The sequence below is a fragment of the Meles meles genome, chromosome 20 (genome assembly GCF_922984935.1).
Source record: "Meles meles chromosome 20, mMelMel3.1 paternal haplotype, whole genome shotgun sequence".
NCBI lineage: Eukaryota > Metazoa > Chordata > Mammalia > Carnivora > Mustelidae > Meles > Meles meles.
In genome coordinates this window covers 30814631-30838512 of record NC_060085.1, presented here as the reverse complement: position 1 = coordinate 30838512, position 23882 = coordinate 30814631, and the positions used below count along the sequence as shown (strand labels likewise).

Here is a 23882-nt window from a genome sequence, read left to right as displayed (position 1 = left end):
TGAATAATCTGAATTCAGTTCATAGGATGAATCCTTCTCCTACTTCTGAAGTCCTTGTATACATATCAGAGAATAGTTTTCCAATAAATTATTCACAATTCTCACATGGATAATGGGTGGTAGGATGTGCCACCGAAACTAGAATTTCGTTTTCGACATAATTGAGCTTTCAGGGATTGCAATGACTTTGAAAGTGTGAATTTGGATTATAACTATACATTTTCTCAAAACAGTAGGTTCCTTTGAGAGGACAGAGGCTAAAGGCATGGGGGTCCATTTTTTCAGTGCACAGGGAGGCCTAGGAATAAATCCTCAACATATCCACAGAAAAATAGGCCCCAGAAAAAGGTATTGTTAACCGTAGTCAGTTTGTTAATGCCCAAACTGCACACCTGCCCTGGGCGGCCCGGGTGGCAGATGAGGCCTGGTTAGAAGCTGACTGGAGCTCAATCACATTCGGCTCATTATTTACATCTCTCGGAGAAAGAAAGACCCTGAACTGAGAAAATCCAGGTACGTCAGAGAGCTGTTCTTTTTCTCTCAAATATCGCAGATCCCTAGTCCACTTGCTTGCTGGAAGTTAGGTATCAGCCTGACTGACATTTGCTGAAAACTTGTCTATGAGAAGTCGGAAACTCGAGTTTGTCCTGATTTGCTGTCATGGGTCCTGCTGATCAGCCAGAGGGTATTGGAACAGCTGCTGTCAGGCCCATGTTCCATCTTTGCTTCTGGGTTTGACCACTAGTTACATTTTTACTCAATTACTTAAAGGACCAGCAGTTTGAGAAGTCATGTTGTGTACAGGCAAGCACAGATCCAATTATGATACTTACATTGGATTCTGTCTTTCAGGACAGTAGGGCTTTGAAGGCTAATCAAAAGAGAGGGGAAAGGTATATTTTGCCATTTGGGTACCTTAAGTTCAAAAGTGGAAGAATTTCTCAGAAAGGTATGCCTCGTTCCTCGGTTTACTTTATATTAAACAGGGCATGGCATTTTAGAAAATATTATTTACTTGGGGAGCCCATGGGATCTCTGGAGAGCCAGAAGCAGGAGAAATATACTGAAAATTAATAGCCAATTTATTGGGTATGTCTTATTACATTTCCTTTTCTCTCTTTTTCATAGAGAATGAATTCATATTCTGTGCTATAGTAATGTAAAATGGGATTTTATTTTATTTTTTTTAACTTTTTTTTTAAATTTTTTATTTTATTTTATTTATTTGACAGAGAGAAATCACAGCTAGGCAGAGAGGCAGGTAGAGAGAGAGGAGGAAGCAGGTTCCCTGCAGAGCAGAGAGCCCGATGTGGGGCTCGATCCCAGGACCCTGGGATCATGACCTGAGCCGAAGGCAGAGGCTTTAACCCACTGAGCCACCCAGGCGCCCCTAAAATGGGATTTTAAAAGTAACTATTTCTTGAAGTTGTTGAGGGAATTAAATGAGTAATTCACATTGCCCAACACATACGTGTTCATGAAACATTTCCTGTTATTATCGTTGTTATTGCTATGTATTAATATTGATGTCATTATAGAGCTTTTTTCCAAAATAGGTTCAATAGAATATAAGTGACCTGAAAGATATTAGTAGATGGGTCATGGAAAGTGGTTCTTTAATCAAATATGTTTGAAAAATATGAGGAAGAGTTAAATGTGTTTCTTTACCGCAGGACTTATCTGAGCGTTTAGTTTGTTATATAACCGTGTGACTCTGAATTGCTAACAGCATTTAGAGGATAGAGCATGCTTATATGTCTTCACAGACAGATTCACAGGTCCGTGAAAATTGCAAACCTGGAAACATTTATGCCAATATTACTTTTATTTCCTTTTGATGTTTTGCAGTTGACTCCCTCAAGTCTTTTTTTTGTGTGTGTGTAGAGTTAGCTCCACTGGCATAAAACAGCAAATGTTCCCAAGTAAGAGTCTCTCATTCTCCTCCTCCCAAATTCTGGAGCTGATAGCTAGAGGCCCGAGCGGGGCACACGACTTTGGCTGCAGCTGGGAGGCTGCTGGCCTTTGGTGCACACGTGTTCTTTTCTTGTTATTGGGCATTGTTCTGTGTCTTCATGATGTTTTTGAGCCTATCCCACAGCCTCAAACCCATACACTTCAGAATCTCCTTGGATTCCAAAGGTGACAGGCCCTTACTCCAAATCTCAAAACAAGTTCTTGTCCTGGACAAAGAAAGGAGTGGCCTCTATCTGGAGCTTTCCAGTCCAAGTACATGTCACCATTGAAATAAATAAAAAGATACAGACTCTCCGGATTGGTTGAGCTGCACTGGGAGCCCTGCGATAAGAGGTCACTGGTGTGAGTTACTATGGTAATTGAGCACTATCAGGAACACTTTTGCTCTCATGAGCATTAAAGCACATAATAATAGGCAAACAACAGTGGTTAAAGCAAGCAGGTAGGATTACTATGTTCTTTTGTCAGAAGTATATAATGTCTTGTAGTCAGTTTTAAAGACTTCTCAACCCCCAAATCCACCCCACCATCACCTGCTGAGTAATTTTGTATGCTTAATCTCCTGCCCTCAACTCGAAGATCTCTCCTAATTTGAGGCAAATGGGTATTTCTGACATTAAATAGGGCAGCAAGGAAGCTCTGACCTAGAAAGCCCGCATTCTGAAGCAGCGAGAAAAATATTCTTTCAACAATTTTCGTTAAGACTCTTGAATGAGGGGACGGGGGTGGGGGGGAATAGCTTTTACTGCAACGGGAGGTTGCAACCTCCCAAGGAAGGGGTTTTGCAGATCAAGAAAAAAAGAAAGAAAAAAGAAAGAAAGAGAAACTTGCAGAGCATCCCCGCTCTCAACTTCCCCCATAAAACTTGTCACTTCGCATTGCCATCCGCTACCGCAACAATAATCACTCTGTGCCTATTGCTAATTGCAAGCACAGCTGAGGCCCAGCGGGGGGCCCTTGCACAGTCTCAGGCCTTTATACGAGGCTCAATCTGTTGTATGGCACTTGTTCACACACAAAAAAACTACCAGCAAAGGCAGAAAGAGGCAGAGTCACAGGTTCCTTGTAATCCCTCCGCCTCCCCGCTGACAGCCCAGCCCTAGAAGCATTCCTGGTTTTGTCCTCCTCTTCACAAAATCTGAAGTGACCTTAAGCTACGTGCATGTCAGCTTTTGAATGTCGAGTTGCTGGCTCCTTCAGGTGCATTAAGGAGCGGGGCGGTGGAGGGGGGGGGCTACATCTGGCTTCTGCGTGTCTGTTTGCAGCACCCCTGGGGCGAGCTGTGGCTTCCTGTAACATGTAAAATATGAGTGTGAACTCAGGGTTCATGGCAAGGAACAGGAGGTCATGCCTCCATTCAGTTCTGAGTAAAGAAACCGGGAGTTTGCAGATGTTTTTCTGTATGTGTAATGACACCGCCCCCCTCCCCAGCCACCGAGCAACTGAGCGCCGTTTTTTGATAAAATGTGCCACAATCAGTGTGCTACTTGCAGATTTATTCATATCAATTTTTGCAATTTATATATTCAGAGACAAGATTGCTATTTCGGCAACTTTATGTTGGATGCCGTACGTTTGCGTCTAGAGAAAGAGGGAGAGAAGTACGGGGTGGGGAGGGTGGGCACAGAAAGAAAAGAAATTAAGTCTGTTCCTAGGCCCACCAGCTGGGGTGTTGTCAAGGCGACAAAGCATCGGACAGGAGGGTCTGTGTCCCCCTTTTGCCCAGCGGTCACTTCCTGCCTAGGCCTGGAGGTGGGAAATCTATTGCTTCTGGCCCAGAAGAAGTCCCACTAACAGCTACTGTGAGGAAGGGAGTAGAGTTTGGGCTGGTGGAGAAAATCCCCTCAGTAGATAAGGTTCCCGCCACCTGAAGAAAGGTCTTCCATCCTCCCACCAGGTTAAGAACAGGTGCAGGCCCGAGAAGATGCTTGGCCCTGGCCTCCATCTGGGCCTGGCAGGGGGCATCCAGCCCCTTGTGTCCACCTCGCCACCCTCCTTTCCAGTTCCCATTTTCAGAAATTTCTGTTCCCAGCCCAAAGCCTCAGACCATATTTTCACCAACGAACGACATTGGTCGAGCAAACATGGAGATTAATCCTCCTTAGCCCGGGGAATAAATGCTCCTCAGTGGGGCCGGGTTAATTGCCAAGCTTGGTGCAAAGATCATTTTGAGGCATTTAAGAAATACATGATTTTTATTAGTACAACTGTTCCACGCAGGAATTATTTCTCAGCAAAGGGCAAAAGCTTTGCCTGCCTTGCATTATTAGCCTAATTCTACTTAATTGTTTCCTAAAATAAGGGCTTCCTGAACACACATTCCAAACCTTAATAAGTCTGTTATGCTGGGAGTGATTCTGGATGGGGCAGCTGCTGCCCTTTTGGGCAGGGGAACTGGGATCTCAGGGCTGATTGCTGCTTGATCAAATCTACGCTTGGAAAATCAGGGGCGGGGGTTCTGTCAGGGGCCGGGGTAGTCTCCGTGAAAACCTAGGAGGTGATGTGTTGCGCAGTGCAAAAAATGCATCCTTTTTTGTTGTTTGGACCCAAGCCTCTGTGAGGATTCTTAGTTCTCGTCTCTGGGCTTCATTTAATTCTATTTCACAGATTTAGAAATGTTGGCCCCGTGGCATGTTTTAAATAAACCAAATAAATGACTGAGCAAATGCTACCAGATTTGTTCTTTGTTCTTTGCTGTCTCAAAACTCGGCCTCGAGAAACTGTCTCAGTCCTGTTATTAAATGAAATACCCATGTCATCTTACAAAGAATTTTTTGACTTTTTGTCAAACATGGTTGGGTGTTCTGATTAGAATTTGTATATTGTTACATACCTGAGCTTTCTTAAGGAAGGTTTCATTTTCAGTATAGGAAGTGATTTTTTTTTCATTCCCATGTTTTTGTTTTAATTGTGGCAAAATAATCATAACATAAAATTTGCCACGTTAACCGTTTCAAAGTGTACGGTTAAGTTGCATTGAATGCATTCACATTGTTGGTGTAACCAGTCTCCAGAACTCTTTTCATTTTGCAAAACTGAAACTCTGTACCCATTAAACGCTAACTCCTCACTTCCCCCTCCCCTGCCCCTGGCAACCGCCATTCTGTTTTCTGTTCCCACAAATTTGACTATTCTTGATTCCTCATATAAATGGAATCATACAATATTTGTCCTTTTTCCACTGGCTTCTTTTAATTCACATAGTGGCCTCAGGATTCCTCCATGCTGTAGTATATGACAGTATTTCCTTTCTTTTAAAGGCTGAATAATTTTCCACAGTGCGTGTGCGTCACCTTCTGTTTATCCGTTCTGTCCGTGGACCCTTGTATTGCTTCCATCTCTTGGCTTAGAATTGTTATGAATATTGCTGATATGAACATGGGCATGCAAATAACACTTCGAGATCCTGCTTTCAATCTTTTGGCATCTATACTAAAAAGTAGAATTGCTAGATCTTTCCTGATAGCGCCTCCTCGCATTGTGAAACTGGTAGAATAGGGATGTTTGCATTTGAGTTGAGATAGTGGCCACAATTGAAAATTCACATTAGGGCCTCTGCTTTCCCATCGTATGCCTTCCTATCATTAGGTAGATAATCTATGGGTTGGTCTTTGGCTTCGTTCTCTCATTCAGGGAGGGCAAACTGTTTCCAGCAATATCTTCCAAGTATTAGGAAAGAAAACCTTTCAGAGACCATCACATCTGCCTGCAGATAGCCACCTGCCATACTGAGATGTGGGATTGGGCAGGATTCACGGGGTTTCATACAGTCCGATTCTTTCAGAAGCGACAAACGCCTTTCCAGTCTGTCTTTGGGTAGCTTGGATAGTTTACAGAGATTGGCAACAAGTTAATCAAACCATGAAAGAAAAAAAAAAAAAGGAAAAAGAATGTCTTGCAGAGGAAGACCCCTGGATAGTCCATGTAAGCTTAGCTTTAAATTAAACTCTCCTGCTTGATTTGCTTTCAGAAGGGATCCTTCAGGACTCTAACTTCCCTTGGATTTCCCCTTCAGCAAGTAATAGTGACAGGCCTGACTTGGATAAGAAGGGGCAATGCATTCAGGATCCAAGTACGGTTTGATCATTTCAAACATTCATTTGAAATGTCAGTGCCTTATAAAGACTTGTTGTTGGATGCTTCTGCACATTTCAGGGTTAGAGTTCAAATTTGGTCTTGAATAGATAATTGCTTATTTTAATAAAAGAATACTAAGGTATTAATTAGGCCCTTTCAGAGGAGGTTAAAATGATATTTCTCCCAAATGCTAAATTCTGTTCATCTTCCTATAGAAGAATCATCAGTCTTAAGCAGTAACAACTTAAGTTTTTTAAAAAATAGTTTGATTTACGCTGTCTTTCTTATGTGAAGACACTAAAGACAAAAAGAGTGGGTGAATGCTCTTGGCTCCAGGTTGTAGGTGAGGATGGTCTCTGGTGCCTCTAAGTTCTCCATTGGTCTGGATCGCATCAGACTTTGCGGGGTGTGATCCAGAGTTTAGTACCTTGAAGAACCACAGCACTAAGATATCTTTGCAAAACCTCAAAGAAACAGCTGTTTTAGGCATCCAAAAAAATTACATAGTTAAAAAACAAAACAAAACAACACCTCCACTATAAAGGACTTTTGAGATAGCTCGGAAGCTCATTCTGATTACCTTCATCCTCTGACTTTGGTGTCTGTTTATCTTTTGGTATCTTTGTGTTTTGAGCTGAGCGTCCTGAAGCTGTGACAGGGAAATACCCATTTCTAGGTTCAATTGTTTGGGGGAACCAAATCCTGAATTACAATAACTCTGGAAGAAAGCAGAAGATTACATTTTTCAGCTTGTGCCCAGGTTTAAAAGCACTCAGATGATCCGCCCTTTCAGAAAGTGTTGCTTCAACCCTTGGGGAACTTTGACAAATCCCGAAATTTGCATGTGGTTGTTTATTGCTTTGCCCATTTGGCATAGAGGGCTTGAACATGCCAAGGTTTCTTTGTCAGACCCTCTCTGAATCTGGAATAGAACACTGAATACAACCAGATCCCTGGCAATCCTTAGACCTGAGAGACCCATGGGGCTGTGGAATTGTGGTTTGGGTTCATGAAGCTATGGGAACCTTGGTAGAAGTGTCAAGAAACCCTGGATGATGCTTTTCAAATGTTCTTAAATTACCCATATTGTAAGGAAGAAATAAGAAATACGCATTGAAAGGTGTAAATGTAAAAGATTTCATTACGGTATTTCAATATAGCAATTTAAATAGGTTGTGGGTTAATTCCCCTCAACTAATAATAACCCACTTTTGTCACAAAAGCAAAGTGAAGAACTTAGTCATAGGGGTGTGGTCAAAGTATTCTCTTCCTCTTTGACTCCTTGCCAACAAACAGAATGCCCTTGCTTTCATTAGACGCTCTAGGGTAGGTACTGAGCCAATTTCTCTGATGCATGGCTGTGTTGAGTTGGAGAAAGGGTACTTTCCAAAGAAAAGATTACCATCCTCCAGCACTCACTGGGTTTCTTCAATTCAGAAGTACAGGTTGGTTACCAAGAGGTTATACATTGCCTGTTTGTACAGACATTTTTAGAAGAATGGAGGCTTTCTCAGAAAGCTTTGTGCAAACTCTAACAGCTGCACTTAGAGAGGTAGGATTCCCTGTTTGTAAGGTGGGGCAGGATAGCATGGCTAGGGTTTTGACAGCTAACATGTAGGATGTGCCTGGCTCTGTGGTAAGCACTCCACATACATTAACTCCACACATATTAACTCATTTAACCCACCGCCCCCCCCCCCACACAACCCTAAGTAGTTTTCATTATAATCCCCATTTAGCAGACAAGGAAACCGAGGCTTAGAGAGGTGAGAGGTAAGGGGACTTACCAAGATTCAAACGCAGGAGAGGCCCAGGTCATGTCCTTTTTCTTAGCCACAGGCTGCCCTGCCTCTCAGCCTCTTTAGCTCCATCTCTTGCTAGCGGCCAGGCCACTTCTCTGAGTCTCGGATTCCTCACCTGCTAACAGAGACGCGACTTGTGAGAATTTAGCCACGAACTGCCCAGGCATTTAGTGGTGTGTCTGCCTAGCGTATAGGCTTGACCACACTGGTTTCAAAGGAAATACATATTTAGAAATGAACTAACAATAGAACTCAGATCCTTGTGGATTTCAGCTATCATTTATGCCTACGATATATTGGACCAAGTCACAAATTTTTCATCCAAGAAAGTGTGTGAAGTTGGTGTGTGGTGGTTATTGGCCCTTAGGCCAAACGCCATACTTTCAAAAAGAGCTCATTTTTACAATATTGAGCAAAATATTACCCTTAATTATAGGCATGGGGCAACATCTTGTTCGACGTGTGTGTGTGTGTATATATATATATATGAGAATATATTTTGCTTAAAGCAAGACACTACAGTATGTGTGTTCTACTTCAGTAAAACTTTTTTTTTTTTTTTTTTTTAAGAGAAAAGCAACAGAGAAAGAACTGGGTTTTGCACTAGGCTATTTTCATTGGATTTGTTACTCTGCCTAAAATTATTTCTTTTATGGTGCTTTCCGTTCTTTAATTTCACATGAAACCAAATTTCCCCGAGGTCTTACTATGTTACTGTCCCTATTCACTGAAAATTTTAAAGCTTATGATGTGTAGTTTTTCAGAACTGAAATTTTAAGATTTTATTTGTTAGAGAGAGAGAGAGAAAGAACATGAGAGGGGAGAAGGTCAGAGGGAGAAGCAGACTTCCCATGGAGCTGGGAGCCTGATGTGAGACTCGATCCTGGGATCATGCAGGATCATGACCTGAGCCAAAGGCAGTCGCTTAAACAACTGAGCCACCCAGGCACCCCAGAACTGAAATTTTAATCAATGTTATAGCTTTTGTATTTCTAAAACTCTCAGGAAAATTTAGTCCATTGTGATGAAGGCAACTTTTCTAGTTGTGTTTCCCCTTGAAAACTCAACCTGCCCCTAGTGAAAACTTTCTACCAGTAGCATTTGCTAAGTTACCAAGCTAAAAGCAAATAAGAAGAGATCAGGAAGGGCTACAGATAAGAAGAAAAAATACACTGATTCTAGCTTGGAAATTACATGCCCTCATTCCCATCCAGTTTTTTCTAATCATCTCCATTAAGACTCAGCAATGATTGTCTCCTAGCCATTAGTTCTTTAAGGCTGTTGAGTGGTTTTCCCACATTCTGCTTAGCCAGTTTCTAAAGTCATAAAAAGTGGAATCTTTTCAACCCCAAGCCAAGCTTGGGCTCTGAGGGAAACAGGATCGACAGCATTATCCTACTCACGCACTTCTCCTTTGAGAATTTCAGAGCTGAATGACTTTGCTGAGGAACCACACAGAACTGGAATTGTCTCTCTGTAAACAGGCCATTACTTTTTAACATTATTGTATTGAATGGGGCAACTCATACACGTGTTAGTGGTAAATAACCAACTTGAAGCCTATCGGACCACTTACTCGTTGTGTGGCCCCAGGCTACTAACTTAATTTACCTATGCCCTTTTTCCTCATCTACAAAATGAGGCTGTTAATAGTGTCAGCCTCCTAGAAGTCCAACTCAATGACTGAATTATAAAATGTTTGCAGAATACTGTGCAGAGCACTTGAACATTGAAAGGGTTAGGTGTTCAACAAATAGCTAACTACAGGTTCCTCCTGCTATCCCAAAATAGAGCATTCCTCTGAAAACCTTCTTAAGCCAGAATGGTATAAAGTGAAGCAGCAGTTACCATTAATTTATATGGAAAAATTTTTTGAACATCCCCAAGCTCCCAAAATAACCTCTCTTAGGGTTTTCTGATACCTTAGGACACACATGGCTAATGGTTGCACAGAATAAATGGAGATAAGGTGCAGATGCTCGTAGACACTGGTCAAAGCTCTGGTGGCCTGAGGCTGAGATGCTGAGTATAGTTCCCAGGGAAGGAGTTTGTTGGGGCCACTCTCGCTGCTCGGGGTATGCACACTGCCTTTTCTAATGACTCGCTACAACAGAAATGCTGACCGCTGTTCTTGCTTTTTGCCTTTTTTCATTAAAATGAAAATCCTCTTCCAATTTCTTTCAGTTAGCGAAAATGGGTACTAATGTAGGTCTTTCGTAAAAGCGAAGTGGCACAAGGTGAACTTTAGAAAAGTGGGGGATACCTGTACTTTCATTAGCTGTGTGTATGGCAAATCCAGTACACAACAGTTACTACGTTTAAAACAGGAGACTCTAATGCCAGATACGTGGTTGCTTATATCAAGGGCATATGTTACCCTCATGATCAGTGAGGATGGAGGCACACCGAGTTGTTCTCTGCTCACCCTCTACTCCTTGCTGTCATTGCTGCTCATGTTTGCTCTGAAGACAAATGAGTCATTAACAGTCAGGTCTCTTTAGGACATCAAATTAACATCAAGATAGGGAATGCGGGTTTCAAAGGAAATACATATTTAGAGAGGAACTAACAATAGAACTCAGATCCTCCTCTATGGAGGAATTCAGATGCATCTAGGTGGCTCTGGTGGCAGAAGACATGAGGGCAGCAGCCATCCTGTAGTCACCGTCTTGCTGGCTGATTAGGGCGTCTCCAAATCCAAGTGGAAGTCCGGTTGCTGTGAACCCTCTATTGTCTAGTGAAGTGTGAAGTATTCATCATCCTATCTCTCAATCCTGCAGCACTTCACGGTGATCAAGTTTCCAGGGGAACAGGAAGCCCTGGGGCTGGGATTAGGAAGAGGTGAATGAGTCCCTTCTCAGTTATAAAATTTAAGGGGAAACCAAAAAAATATGGTGATTAAGATCAATAATCTTTTAATGCCACCTTAAAAAATCAAAATGGATGCAAATAATCCAGGATGAACAAAATATCAGAATATTAATTAAAGACAATATCTGATCCTGGGGCTCTTGGGTGGCTCAGTGGGTTAAGCCTCTGCCTTAGGTTCAGGTCATGATCCCGGGGTCCTGGGATCAAGTCCCGCATCCGGGTCTTTGCTCAGCGGGGAGCCTGCTTCCTCTGCGCCCCCCTCCCCCCTACTCTGCCTACTTGTGATCTCACCCTGTCAAATAAATAAGTAAAATCTTAAAAAAAAAAAAAAGACAATATCTGATCCTGTATTTGCAAGATCCTGCCTCACTAGCCTCACCCTAATCCTGGTATGGCAAACCCCAATATTATGGAAGAGATAGTTATGTATAAAGGTTTCTCTGCATGAAGTCAGAAGGCACAAATTGTTACCTGAGTAGATCTGCATATTAACTGTCAAAGCTCCTACTAGAAATGAATCATGAAAACTCCTTTGCATTGTATATTGAAAAAGCTCTCTTTATGTTTCTGGGAATAATAATAATAGTCGCTAATTTTATTTATTTTTTTTCAAGATTTTTATTTGAGAGAGGGTGCGTGCACCAAACATTAGTGGGGGGGAGGGGCAGAGGGGGAGGGAGAAGGATGAGCAGCCTCCATGCTGAGAGCCACTCAGAGCTCAATCTCAGGACCCTGAGACCATGACCTAAGCCTAAACTAAGAACTGGACGCTTAACCAACTGCACCACCGAGGTGCCCCGTTGCTAAATTTTATTGAGTGCTTAGTATGTGAGAGTAACTCTGCTGGGCACTTTACATAATTACCTTTTTTAATACTTGCAGTAATCCTATGAAGCAGGTACTGGTATTAACCCCCAAGAGGAGACTGAGAGTCAGAGAGTTAAGTGTCTTGTTTGAAGGTTATCCAGCTAATAAGTAGCCAACCCAAGCTAAAGCTGTAACTTGTGCACAGGGAGTTTGAAAAAATCACTCATTATTTGTCTGAATCCTTTTCATCCAGTATTAAGTCTAGGTCTAATGTAGTGAAAAATGTGCTTTATGCACCCAGGATGGTTGTCTAGGTTTGGGTGGTGATCTACCACAAAACACTTTACAATGGCATTGCTGAGAGTTTGTCCGTGTCCTGTAAGACTCATGCATACAATTCCAGAGGTATTCCGACAGGAGCCATTTTCTCCATAGCCACATGTCTTTCTCTGGTCACTTGCTCATCTTCCTCCCCCGCTTTATGGCCTTTCTTGGTGCGTGAGAGAGAGAAAAAGAACAGAGAGGTGATGGTGATGGCGATGAAGACGTGAGTGGTGACGGTGGTTAATGGTGGTGATGGTGGCAGCAACTCACATTTCTCGGAGCCGTATTATATGCCCAGTATGGGGCTGAGAGCCTTGCTAGCGTAACTTCCTTGGGTCGTCAGAAAGCCTCTGAAAAAGGCCAATTAATCCCCATTTTCTGATCAGGAAACTGCATCTTTGAGAATGTAAATAATTTGCCAAAGATCACAAAGTTGGGGTGAGGCCTCTGCTCTTAAGGACTACACTGTAGAAAGGAAGAAAGAAAGATTAAATGACAGAGTCTCAGAGCAGCCTTCTGGCTCCTCCTCAATAGAGCTTTCAGATCTGGTTGCAACTACTGGAGAAGTCCCTAGCTTTCCAAGGGTTTTCCTCTGGATGAGCATCCTTTTGGGTTCCAGCTCCAGAACCCTCACCAAACTCTCCCCAGAGAATACTTTAAAGGCGCCCCAGGTACAGTGCTTTTTTAAGATTAAAGTAACCTTGGGACGCCTGGGTGGCTCAGTTGGTTGGACGACTGCCTTCGGCTCAGGTCATGATCCCAGAGTCCCGGGATCGAGTCCCGCATCAGGCTCCCAGCTCCACAGGGAGTCTGCTTCTCTCTCTGACCTTCTCGTCGCTCATGCTCTCTCTCACTGTCTCTCTCAAATAAATAAATAAAATATTAAAAAAAAAAAGATTAAAGTAACCTTATTTAGGAAGTTTCCAATTAATATTCCTGAACAAAGGGGAGGCCAGCAAAGGAGTCATGATTATTCTTAAACACTTAGTCCATGTTGTGAGCTCACAATTTTTATCCTAGTGTTTAGAGAGCACCTTATCAAAGTTTTAGTGTCCAGGTGTTAGGATATTTCTGGAAAAGGCATATCTGCACCCAAGACAAAACAAAATGGGGAGACCTTAAAATGTTTCATTTCCCGTTTTGAAGAATCCTAACAAATCTGCCTTGTTAGCATCCATCTCAAATAAAGCAAACCTGAATAATAAGCCCCAAATGAGAACAAGCAGGAACAACCCAGATACCCAGTAATGTGCTGGTAAATGTTTAACAACTGGCTTTCTGAGAGGGAGAATGCCGTGGTTTTTGGCGTTTGCCAATTTCCATGGTGTAAAAACTCCCACTAAGGCCTATTTCTAGCTGTCGATGCAAGATCCTGAGCATGCAGTTGGAAAGAGGTACACATGCTCAGCTCTCCCGACCAGCATACTCTTGTGCCCCTCCTAGGGAGGAGTAATTCCATGATCAGCTCGCTCAGTCCAGTGCCTAATCCTAAAAAAAACCCACCCCTAGACTCACTAGCTACGTGACCTTAGGCAAGTCACATCACCTCTCTGGGCCTTTGTTTCCTCCTCTACTAACAGGGAAGATCTTTTTCACCTCTAACATTTTAAAGTTCTAGAAGGCAGTGACTCTTGCTTCCTCCGACACCCAAATGCCTTTAAGCGCCTTTCTGGAAAACCAAGTTAGCGCTGTGCTGCATCCAAGTTAGCGCTGTGTGCCTCCAATTTCATCTACTGAGCATAAGGTTTGGAAAGGAGTGACTTACTCCCTTTTGCCTCTTGAAATGCGTAGCCAATGGGGCATCATACATTTTTTACACTTCTTTTGCTAGATGTGAGATCCAGGAGGAAAGGCATGGATGTTCCAGGGCTCTCTTATTCTCCTGGGGTGGGAATCGGCAAGCGTGATACACTAATCCATTGCTGTACGCATTTGCCACCTCCCTACCCTTTCCGCAGCAGAGAGAGATTCAGAGTATCCTACCTTTTTATTTTTGTTTTTATTTTTTACTCTCTAGAAGCCATTTGCAAGAATAGGAATATACTTATACAAAGTAAGGGGGGGAGGTCGTTATTTTTTTTTTCCCCCTGAAAGGTGGCACGTCTCTCAGCAAAGAGAAAAAGGCATGTTGCACGAGGCTTGCTGGCAGTGATATCAGCCAGCGCCGGTTTGCCTGTTGTCACAGCCAAAGCAAAATGCCACCTCTGCCTAGAAGCCAGAGTGCCACATTCCTCTTTTGTGTCCCTGAGATGCACCTGTCATGTGGCCCTGGGTGTGTAGGTTTAGCCAGGAGGACCCCATGTTCTTTGACATGTCATCTTCCAACCCCAGGAGGTGGGGTCGAGGGGAGACCGATGCTTGTGACTCTCGAAATATGTTACTGCATGTTAGAAAAAGCCCAGCAAACAGGATTTGAGTGCTGGGGTGAACACAAGAGAGCCCCCAGTTGCTAAGAGTGAGGGAGCGCTGCAGGAACACCGGTGACCCAGTGGTATTTCTGTCCCCAGACCCCATCTTAACAAACCCAGATGCAGTGACAGCAAAGGCTCCAGAATCCCAAGGCAGGAGGTGCCAAAAAACACTCCCCAATAATCACTCCCCCACGCCACCCCACCCCAAAAAAGTTTCAGTAAAATGTTCTCACTCCTAGAGGGGAAAACCTGTCCATGCCTGAAGCAGCTTGACCCGGGCAAACCCCCTCCTACATGGAGTGAACTGTGAATCTCAGGGAAAAAAATTCCCCACCCCCCACCCCGCCTGCTCCCTGGGGAGGGACAGAAGGTTCCTAAAACTGACAGTTTCGCCTCCATGATCTTTAAAAGAGCAGAAGTTGGCTGTGAGGCTGCAATGCCGCCTTGATTGGGGTAGTGTGGTCTCTGTTTGCGGCTGGGCTCCAAGGAGAGCCACAATTGGCTCTGATGAGGAAGGAGCCTAGAAATGAAAGATTGCAAAGAGGGCTTCTGAACGCCATGGCTGAGACTGTGTCGTTTCTTACAAGGTGAAACTTGGCAGTTCTACCTTGCAAGTAAAAACCCAAATTAATTTTTTTTTTTAAAGAAATTAAGTCAGAAACAAGGCTTCAGAAAAACTGTGAGTGTTAGGCATAAACTGATTTTGGATGATCTTTAGGTGAGAAAGGGTGGAGTTACCATCAGAAACATGTTTTTATTTATGCTTTTCAAATCCCCACTGGTGTGCAATGTGTGTGCGTGTGCGTGTGCGCGCACGTGCACGTGTGCATGCGTGCTGGTTAGCACGAGACGAGGCATCATCTCGATTCTCTAACCACTCTTTTTTTCTTGCATCTCTTCTGTGCATGGTTCATATAGATGCCCCATAAATAAATATATAGGTCCATCCACACCTTTTCATTTTATTTGTAAATTGTTTGGTATAAGCGGCAATGCGTAATGAAACCTGGTGAAGTTTAAAAGATTAGATTTTTTTTTTCATACTGACACTTCCTAACACTGTTCATATGTCTCCGAGTGAGATTTATGAATATATGAGCAGTACTGCAGAATCATACCGCACCAGAGACTTCCTGCACCACAGGGGTGGCAGTCTAAAGTGACACAGCTTCAAGCATTTTTCACAGACAAGAAGCAAAATTTAACCCCCTTAAGGGGAAGTATGATTTCAACAGCTTGAAATGAGCTCATTTGTAGATGGTTTTTTTCTTCCATCTTCCATAATTTTTTGGTGTTAAGATTAAAACAGATTGCACAGCCGACGTAAGGGCACAGAAGCTGCCCAGAGTATGATTTGGCCCTTAAAGAAAAACCTCCTTCCTTGTCTCTATCCCAGTGCCCCCAGGAGGGTAAAGGAAGGTACGCTTCACCCTTAATTCATAAGACTCTCAGCCCGATTCCCAACATTGTCCTCTGCAGACAGGGTCTGGATTTTTCAAAAGGTAAGTAGCAGGTAACACCAGTTTGTCCCGCGGAGAAAGCCCCATCGCCCTGGGCATCTAAAACAGCGGCATTAGGAAATAAGCAGTGACTTGACTCTCAACAGACTAAAACTAACCAACAAAAAGGAGAATCAGAAGAGCCAAAATGGTCTAGATGTATTGACTGTGTAAGAGATGTTGATCGTGGAAGAGTTCTGTCTTAGATTCAAAATCCAAACCCATCTCTTTTTAGGCTGATGGGGTAGCATGGCATTTTTGTGTCAGCTAATGTTCACGATTTATCTCTGCTCTCAAATTCCCTTTAACCATTTAGTCTCTCCTCGGAACAGAGCAGGTGCTCAAACATGGTCTGCTTCCTCTCTCCTCTGCAAACGCTTCGTGATGTGTTGGCTGGAGAACTTTTGTCTCTTTTTTCAGCAATGGTACAACAGCTCCATGAACGTGATCTGCACCTGGTTGACGGACCGGATGGACTTACAGCTTCACATTTATCAGTTGAAAACACTAATTAGGATGGTAAAGGTAAAAGAAAAAATAATTATTCTTCTTTGCAAACAACTCACTGAAATACATTTCATTGTCCAGCTGCAGAACTTCCTTAACACAAAAGATATTGGCTTACGTATAAAACAAGACGATTTCTAAAGCAGCATCCCGTGCAAGAAAAACCTATGAAACCACTTCGGGATGCATGGTTAATTCATTACTCAGACATGAAAGGAAAAATTAACAAAAAGGAATTTGATATTTTATCCAGCTGGAAAAATACTTTACGTATCTGTCATGCAAAAATACTGCAGGGGCCTTCGTGCCCTGTGCATTAGACTCTAAAAAGCTGGTTTGGGTACCATTACACTAATCACATAATTACCAATTTCATTTATGGTTTAATTAAATAAAATCTTGCCACAATTAATGTAATAGAAATATTTACCTCCAGCTATTTCTAAATATGTCCTGTGATCATTATCAGGATGCAAATCAATATTGTTCTCATAGTTAATTGAAGTAGTTTCTCTTACAATGCGTGTATACAATCAAATGGGAAGGATCACAAAGGTGAGATAACATACCCTGAAAGTAGCTTTTTTCCCTGTTCTTGTGTGTGTGCCTTGGACTAATGATAATTATTTCAGCGTGAAATCTCAGTGGTTTACATGAAATAATAAGATCACAGAAGGGGGTAAATACGTTTTGATCATTTCAGTTTCCATTTGATGCTTCGCCATAGAGGGTTTTAAAACATTCGTGATGCAAAAATCTCCTTCAAAGCAGAAAGTGTCTTTAAAAACATTTTAACAACAAAACGTAGCTGAATTTCTATGTCTTAACGGTTTGCCAGAAGTCCCCCCCCACCCCGTCTCTACCCCCTACCCCCTCCATCCCCCGCCCCCGCCCCCACCCCATTTCTTAGTCTCTTTAGGATTAGCACCATTTCATTGAAGGTGCTCCTCTACCCCAGTGCTGACTTAAAACCAATTACTGTTCTGTTGAGTGTAATTAAAGAGAATTATTATCATCTGCATTTGATCTCACAAAGCGTCTGCGCAGGGAAGGTTACAGACAGCCGTGTATTGCAGATCTTAAAAAAGAAATGTATGCACTCGGACCATAGACCCAGGCTAATTTTCATATTTTTAAAATTTCAGTTCCTTAAAGCAAGCTCACCAGCCATTGCCTGAGCACTTCAATTCCATTTCCTGGGAATAAACACTCTTCTTTTGAGGGGGGCGGGATTTGTTTGTTTGACACTTACTGGGTGGACATGAAAAGAAGACATTAATTTTAAGATTTTAAAATATATATCTTCCCATTACTGCCATTTCTAGATCTACGTTGGGAATATTGGAACTAGCAATATTTCATTAAGGAAAAAATGTAAGTCTGAGAGAGGTTTATTCTTAGCCTTCTGCCAAAAAAAACCACAGACATGAACCACAGAGAAGGGACAGAAACGTCACTGGCAAAAGAACTCCCTTCACTTTTGCCAGAGATGGGCTCAGCCTAACTAGTGCCACAACACACAGGTATGAAGCAGAGTGTGCCACTCCTCACCAAGCCCATAGCCAGAGGTCTCCTTCTCAGAGGCAAACTTCCAAAGACAGCTGGCTTGCTTTCCTGCCTCCACATCCATTCTCTTCATTCCTCCATTCTTTCCCTCCCTCCCTTCAGCAAGCATTTATTCACTCGTCCAACACTGCATAAGTATTAGTTGAGCCCCTCGCCGTACATTTCAAGATCGAAAATTTTAAAATGACTAGATATGGTCTCTGTCTGCAGGCAGTTAGAGTTGAGTTGGGGACTACTGTTCTGGAATTTGAATAAAGAGGGGTATCCTCAAGTGCTTTCTACCTTTCTTTTTCCCGTCACACTCTGGCACCAGTTATATTATCTTAAGTGGAAACAGAACAACTGATTGAAAAGTACAAAAAAATCAAGTTATTCTTCTGGATATCTGGTCTACACCATGCCCAGAATTTATTCAGCCTCCTACCCTTTCCCATCAAGGTGAAGACAAGTCAGGTAGCTATCTAGCTACCTAGGAGAGCCTTGCAGTCTGATCCATACTTAAGAGGACCTGTTAACTTAGTGCCAAAACCAGATTGCTTTTACAAAGGAAAGAAGGTGCCATGATTAATCATGCTGAGACAACAGGTGTCAAGGGGACACGTGATCATCATATCCATAATTTGATATTATTGGACTTCACTGAGCTGAACTGCATTCACTAGTTAACTCTGCAGTCATTATGACATGGGACCTTCAAGAGGGGTTGACATTGTGATTGTTGATACTGTGATTGCATTAGATGGACGACAAGAAACAGAAGTCACAATGGGAATGCACTGAAGTATGTTAACATTCCTTCCCATGCCCCTTTAGCAAGTGTCCCATATCAATATAAAAAACACACAGCAGAATCAGTAGCTGAAATGATATGCAGTGTGATGAGAAAAGTTGTTAGAGAGAGACCTTTTTCCAAAAAAAATGTTAAGAAGTAGACAACAGCCAGATGCTTCTGGTCATGTTCAATTAACGCTAAGGGATTTCTAGAGAAAAAACAAAAAAAACAAAAAAAAACAGAAAAAAAAAAAAGCAGTCCCTGGGATAACTCAGGAAATCCGAGAGAAATCGCCTGAAGGAACAAAGAAAGAATGTGGTACAGTAATACCAAGCCATTGTTCTTGAAAATGAGCCAAATTTCTTCCCCGAGACCATGAAGTTGTGAACGGAATAGATACATGTCTTTCCCGGGGAGATAAGAAATGAATCACATGTCTGCGACATATTGATGAAGCATTAGCGCTCCGTCTTCCCCATAGTTGTTGCTGCCCATACGAGGTTTCATATACCAACATACATATGTCTGTCTTCTGAATGAGACAGAGGGATACGCAGTTACGAGCCTCAAAAATATTAAAGACCAGACTGCAAAGGAAATTGCAAAATACCGTAATCAGTTGATCCATTATTAATGTGTTACGGCCCTTTACACAGTCTATCATCTTATAATGCACTAACCTAAGAGAAAGAACCAGACCAAAAAAAAAAAAAAAGAGCGAGCGAGAGAGAATCAAAACAATCATGGAACATTTCCCTTTATGGAATTGAATAAACACAAGCTTATGTTCTTTGCTTTGTCTCAGCTAATACAGTTTATCCTGCTACAATTTCTCATTTTCTGTCATTCGGTGAATCTCAGTGTTCAGTACGAGTGAAATCTGAGCACGGTGGCTTTTCATATGACAATGCATAAAGTGAGACACTTAGGCAAATGTCAGTGTTCTCACACCCACACGTGCTTTGTGTCCTTTCCCTCTCTTCATGGAGATGAGACCTCTCTTATCACTGATCTTTTCCCTCCTTAGAAAACCTATAGAGATTTCCGATTGCAAGGGGTCCTGGACTCAACCTTAAACAGCAAGACGTACGAAACCATCCGGAACCGGCTCACTGTGGAGGAAGCCACGGCATCAGTGAGCGAGGGTGGGGGCCTGCAGGGGATCAGCATGAAGGACAGTGATGAAGAAGACGAGGAAGACGACTAGAATGCTAGGGCCTGAAGTCCTTTAGGACAGAGTCCTGTAATCAATGCATGTCCTTAGTCTGTTAGTTAACCCCATTAGGGAATTTTCTGTCAACTACCATGCCCATGAGATGTGTACCGATACAATTGCCATTTTAGCTATGTTGTACCAAGATTAGCAAATGACCTTCGACCCCACTGATTTCCTGATCCCATGTCTCTATGTTTACAAGCAATATGGAGCACCATTCTTTAAATACTGTTCATGGAAAATACATAGTCCAACTGCTAGGTGTGTTCCTGTTCTCAGCAAAGTTAAATGATGCTTCATTAATGTACTGTGTATGCATTGATGGTAAATGGATGTGAGGGCGAGTGTACCAAGTATTGTACTTATTTGTTTCACATTACGTGGGTGAGAGTTATTTAAATGAGTACAATGGATTAATTTAATCAAGACACATAGATCTGCTTTGTTTTTTGGAAAACAAAAGGCAAGTCTCCGGCAACCAACTTTTGGTTCTTTGTGTTTGCCTGAAATGAAAACATGAGCCCCTGGTTTCCTTGTTAACTCATCCTCTCATTGATCCGTATAGTTAGCCAGAAAAGGACGGCTACACACCAGTGGATTGATGCTCTCATTTGCCACGGCAAGCGCGATCCTGTCATGAGTTAACACCAAGCACAGTTCAGAACAACCGTCTTCTGTCAAAGTTGATCCTAATAAACGTGACATTTTGCTTTTATGTTTCAATAACCGTGTATGTAAAAAACCCGAATATTTAAATTACAACCCTAGACTATAAATGTGTTTATAATAAGATATGGGTATTTCCTTCAGTAGATTGTAACCATAATTTAAATTATTTTGTTCCACACTGTTTTTTATATCTGTCATGTACATTGCATTTTGATCTGTAACTGCATGACCCCGGGGTCCTCTGCAGAGCTATTTCTTTTTGTGTAAGGTAGTGGATCCATCTTGCTTTTGCCTTATATAAAGCCTACAGTTATGAAGGTGTGGAAAACTGTGGCTTCTCAATAAATAACTACTCAAATGTCCTAAGAACACACTTCTGAGTCTTTCTTCCTATGTCTCTTTTGAAAGCCAGAACTGAAACACACACAAATTGGATAGAGGAGAGCAAGAGCAGGGAAGAGGTCGTGTCCTTGAAACTGGTGGAGGGGTGGTTTTCAAATGTTTGTCTCCACAAGAGGCAGCTAGAAGTCCCACTAATTCAGACTTCATTAATTCAGAATGGTGGGCATTTGGACATGTTGGGCAGATTATGCTTGCATTATAGGATAAATAAGGGTCTGCTAAGCAAGAGAGTAGTGTAAACGAGAGAAATGTTCTCCTGTACGAAAAGAAGGCCAACAAACTGTTTTTAAGCACTACTTTAACAGCAATGTTTGCATTCAAACAAAGCGTGTGCCAATTATATATGATTCTTATATATTTGTTAAAGCATCTTTCAAGATTCTCTAAGATATGGAGCACTCTTCTTGCTCCCCATTTCTTGTCGGCAAAATAATCACCCCGATGTGAAACAACTCAAATGTTTTGCAAACTTATCCGTTTTACTTGCATCTGTCACTAAACCAAGCTGACCTTTCCTTGGGGCTGACCAAGGTTTTAGAGACATGACAAATTCATCAGTAGGACCAGGTAGACCAGTTGTTCTCTACCAGTCAACCCCTCTGAAGAGTACATCCTACTCTCTTTATTTTTTTTTTAAGATTTTATTTATTTATTTGACAGACAAAGACCACAAGTAGGCAGAGAGGCAGGCAGAGAGAGAGGGGGAAGCAGGCACCATGCTGAGCAGAAAGCCCGATGCGGGGCTCGATCCCAGGACCCTGAGATCATGACCTGAGCCGAAGGCAGAGGCTTAACGCACTGAGCCACCCAAGCGCCCCATACTACTCTCTTTAATCCTTGAGGTCTACAGGTACAAATCAACAGTACTTCCTGCCCTTAGTGGGATGACAAGGATAACTCCCATTTACTGAGCAACTATTCTGTACCAGGCATTCTGTATGTAATACCTCATTCAAATCTCACAACCACCACAAGGGAAGAAGACTGTTAAAATCCTCATTATAGGGGCGCATGGGTGGCTCAGTGGATTGAGCCACTGCCTTCGGCTCGGGTCATGATCTCAGGGTCCTGGGATCGAGCCCCGCGTCGGGCTCTCTGCTCCGCGGGGAGCCTGCTTCCTCCTCTTTCTCTGCCTGCCTCTCTGCCTACTTGTGATCTCTCTCTCTGTCAAATAAATAAATAAAATCTAAAAAAAAAAAATCCTCATTATAAACAAACAAACTGAGGTCAGGAAGGTTAAGGTTACTTGCTCTGTGGTTACACAACTCCATGCGGAAACATTAATCCAGAGACACTAGCATAGAATTGGTGATACATAAATGGTGGGGATATATCATTCAGGTGTAAAAAAATTTTGACTGCCCAATGGCATCAAGATAAGTCAGTGTGGCAGAGCCAGAATTTTTTTTTAAATATTCTATATATTCATTTGACAGAGATCACAAGTAGGCAGAGAGGTAGGCAGAGAGAGAGAGGAGGAAGCAGGCTCCCTGTTGAGCAGAGAGTCCCATGTGGAGCTTGATCCCAGGACCCTGGGAACACGATCTGAGCTGAAGGCAGAGGCTTTAACCCACTGAGCCACCCAGGTGCCCCCAGAGCCAGAATTTTTAAACTATATTTGTATTACATTTTTTAGTTACAAAGCTAATAGTTTTTTCACAATTGTGAACAATTAAAAAATGTGCAAAATAAAAAGAGTGTCTGCCCAGTGTATTGTATAGTTGGAAGGAGGAAGAAAATGCCCAGGAGCCCTGGAGGAGAGCTAAGTGAGTGAGTTAAAGAACCGACCCTAGGGCATGATCCAAAAGACATGAAGAGAAGCAAGTCTGAAAATACTGTGCCTTCCGAATCTGGGGCGGGGGGGGGGGAGGGGGCAGGCAGGGGGTAGGAAGAGTCCTTCAAAAGGGGAAATCAGCACAGCCCAGCACTGAGGGTCCTGGTGAACAGCATCCCCCAGCTGGCATCCTGGGGGAAGGGCTGGGCAGAAGGCAATGATAGCAGACGAGATCAGAGAGAAGGATCTCACCAAGTGTTTAAGTCTCAAGTTATCCTTGCAACGAACTTAAAGCCGAGAAGGAGACTATTGTAGTATCTTGTGCTTTTTTTTTTCACTTCTTTCAGACAGAATCTTTTCTCGTTTTATTAATTAATTAATTAATTTTTGTGAAATGAAATATACATACAGAAGAGTGCACAAATCCTAAGTAGGCAGGTCAGTGATTGGGCCTGAACAGAGTGAACACACTCTGGGAATGACTGCCAGCTCAAGAAGTAGAACATAAGGAACACCTCTGGACACACCCATGCCCCCCCCCCACCCGGCCCTTCCCAGTCTCTACCTCTACCCCCTCCCTCACTCAACAAAGGTTAACCACCATCCTGAATTTAAACCCTTATGTAATTAGAATCACAGTATGTATTCTTTCAAGTCTGGTTTGTTTTTGCTCTACATTATGTTGTTGGTGGAGCTATAGTTCATTTCTTTCCAGTGCTCTATAGGATGAACATGTCACGATTTATCCATGTTCACACGTTGTATTTAGTTTAGGGCTATTGTGAGTAATGCTGCTGTGAATTTCTTTGTGCCCCTCTTTCAGTGCAGTTTCTGTGTCCTAGGGTAAAGGTACGTTCGTTGTTTCCTAAATACTGCCAGTTTTGCCCAGAGGGTGAACCACATACAGCTCTTACCAGCAGAGTATCAGAGTCCCTTAATGCACCAGGTATTGTCACTTTTTTTAGTTTCCATCATTCTGGTAAATGGTGTTGTGGGTTATAACTATAGCTCACTGATTATAAAAATAGAGTTGATTGCCTCTAAACATGTGTACTGGCAGTTTGGTTAGCCTCTCTTGGGAAGCGCAGGTTTAAGCCTTTTTTCCTTTTTTTGAAGAGGAAAATTCCAGAGTTCTTTGAAGGACTGGTAGGGAAGAGGCCATAGGAAAAAGTGCCAGATGGATGGTGAGACATGGAAATGTAGAGAGAAAT

At 42.5% G+C, this 23882-nt stretch overlaps 1 protein-coding gene across 23 annotated transcripts in view; it reads left to right on the top strand.

Annotated features, from left to right (window-relative positions):
- Positions 1-20866, top strand: part of CADPS (calcium dependent secretion activator) — a 483094-nt gene extending 462228 nt beyond the window's left edge. For all 23 annotated transcript variants that reach the window (XM_045990930.1, XM_045990927.1, XM_045990929.1 and 20 more), the window contains 2 exons: positions 16186-16290; positions 19638-20866. In XM_045990930.1, coding sequence (XP_045846886.1) covers positions 16186-16290; positions 19638-19817 — 285 coding nt within the window. In that variant the 3' untranslated portion in view covers positions 19818-20866. The remainder of the gene's footprint in view (positions 1-16185; positions 16291-19637) is intronic.
- Positions 20867-23882: the final 3016 nt, after the last annotated feature.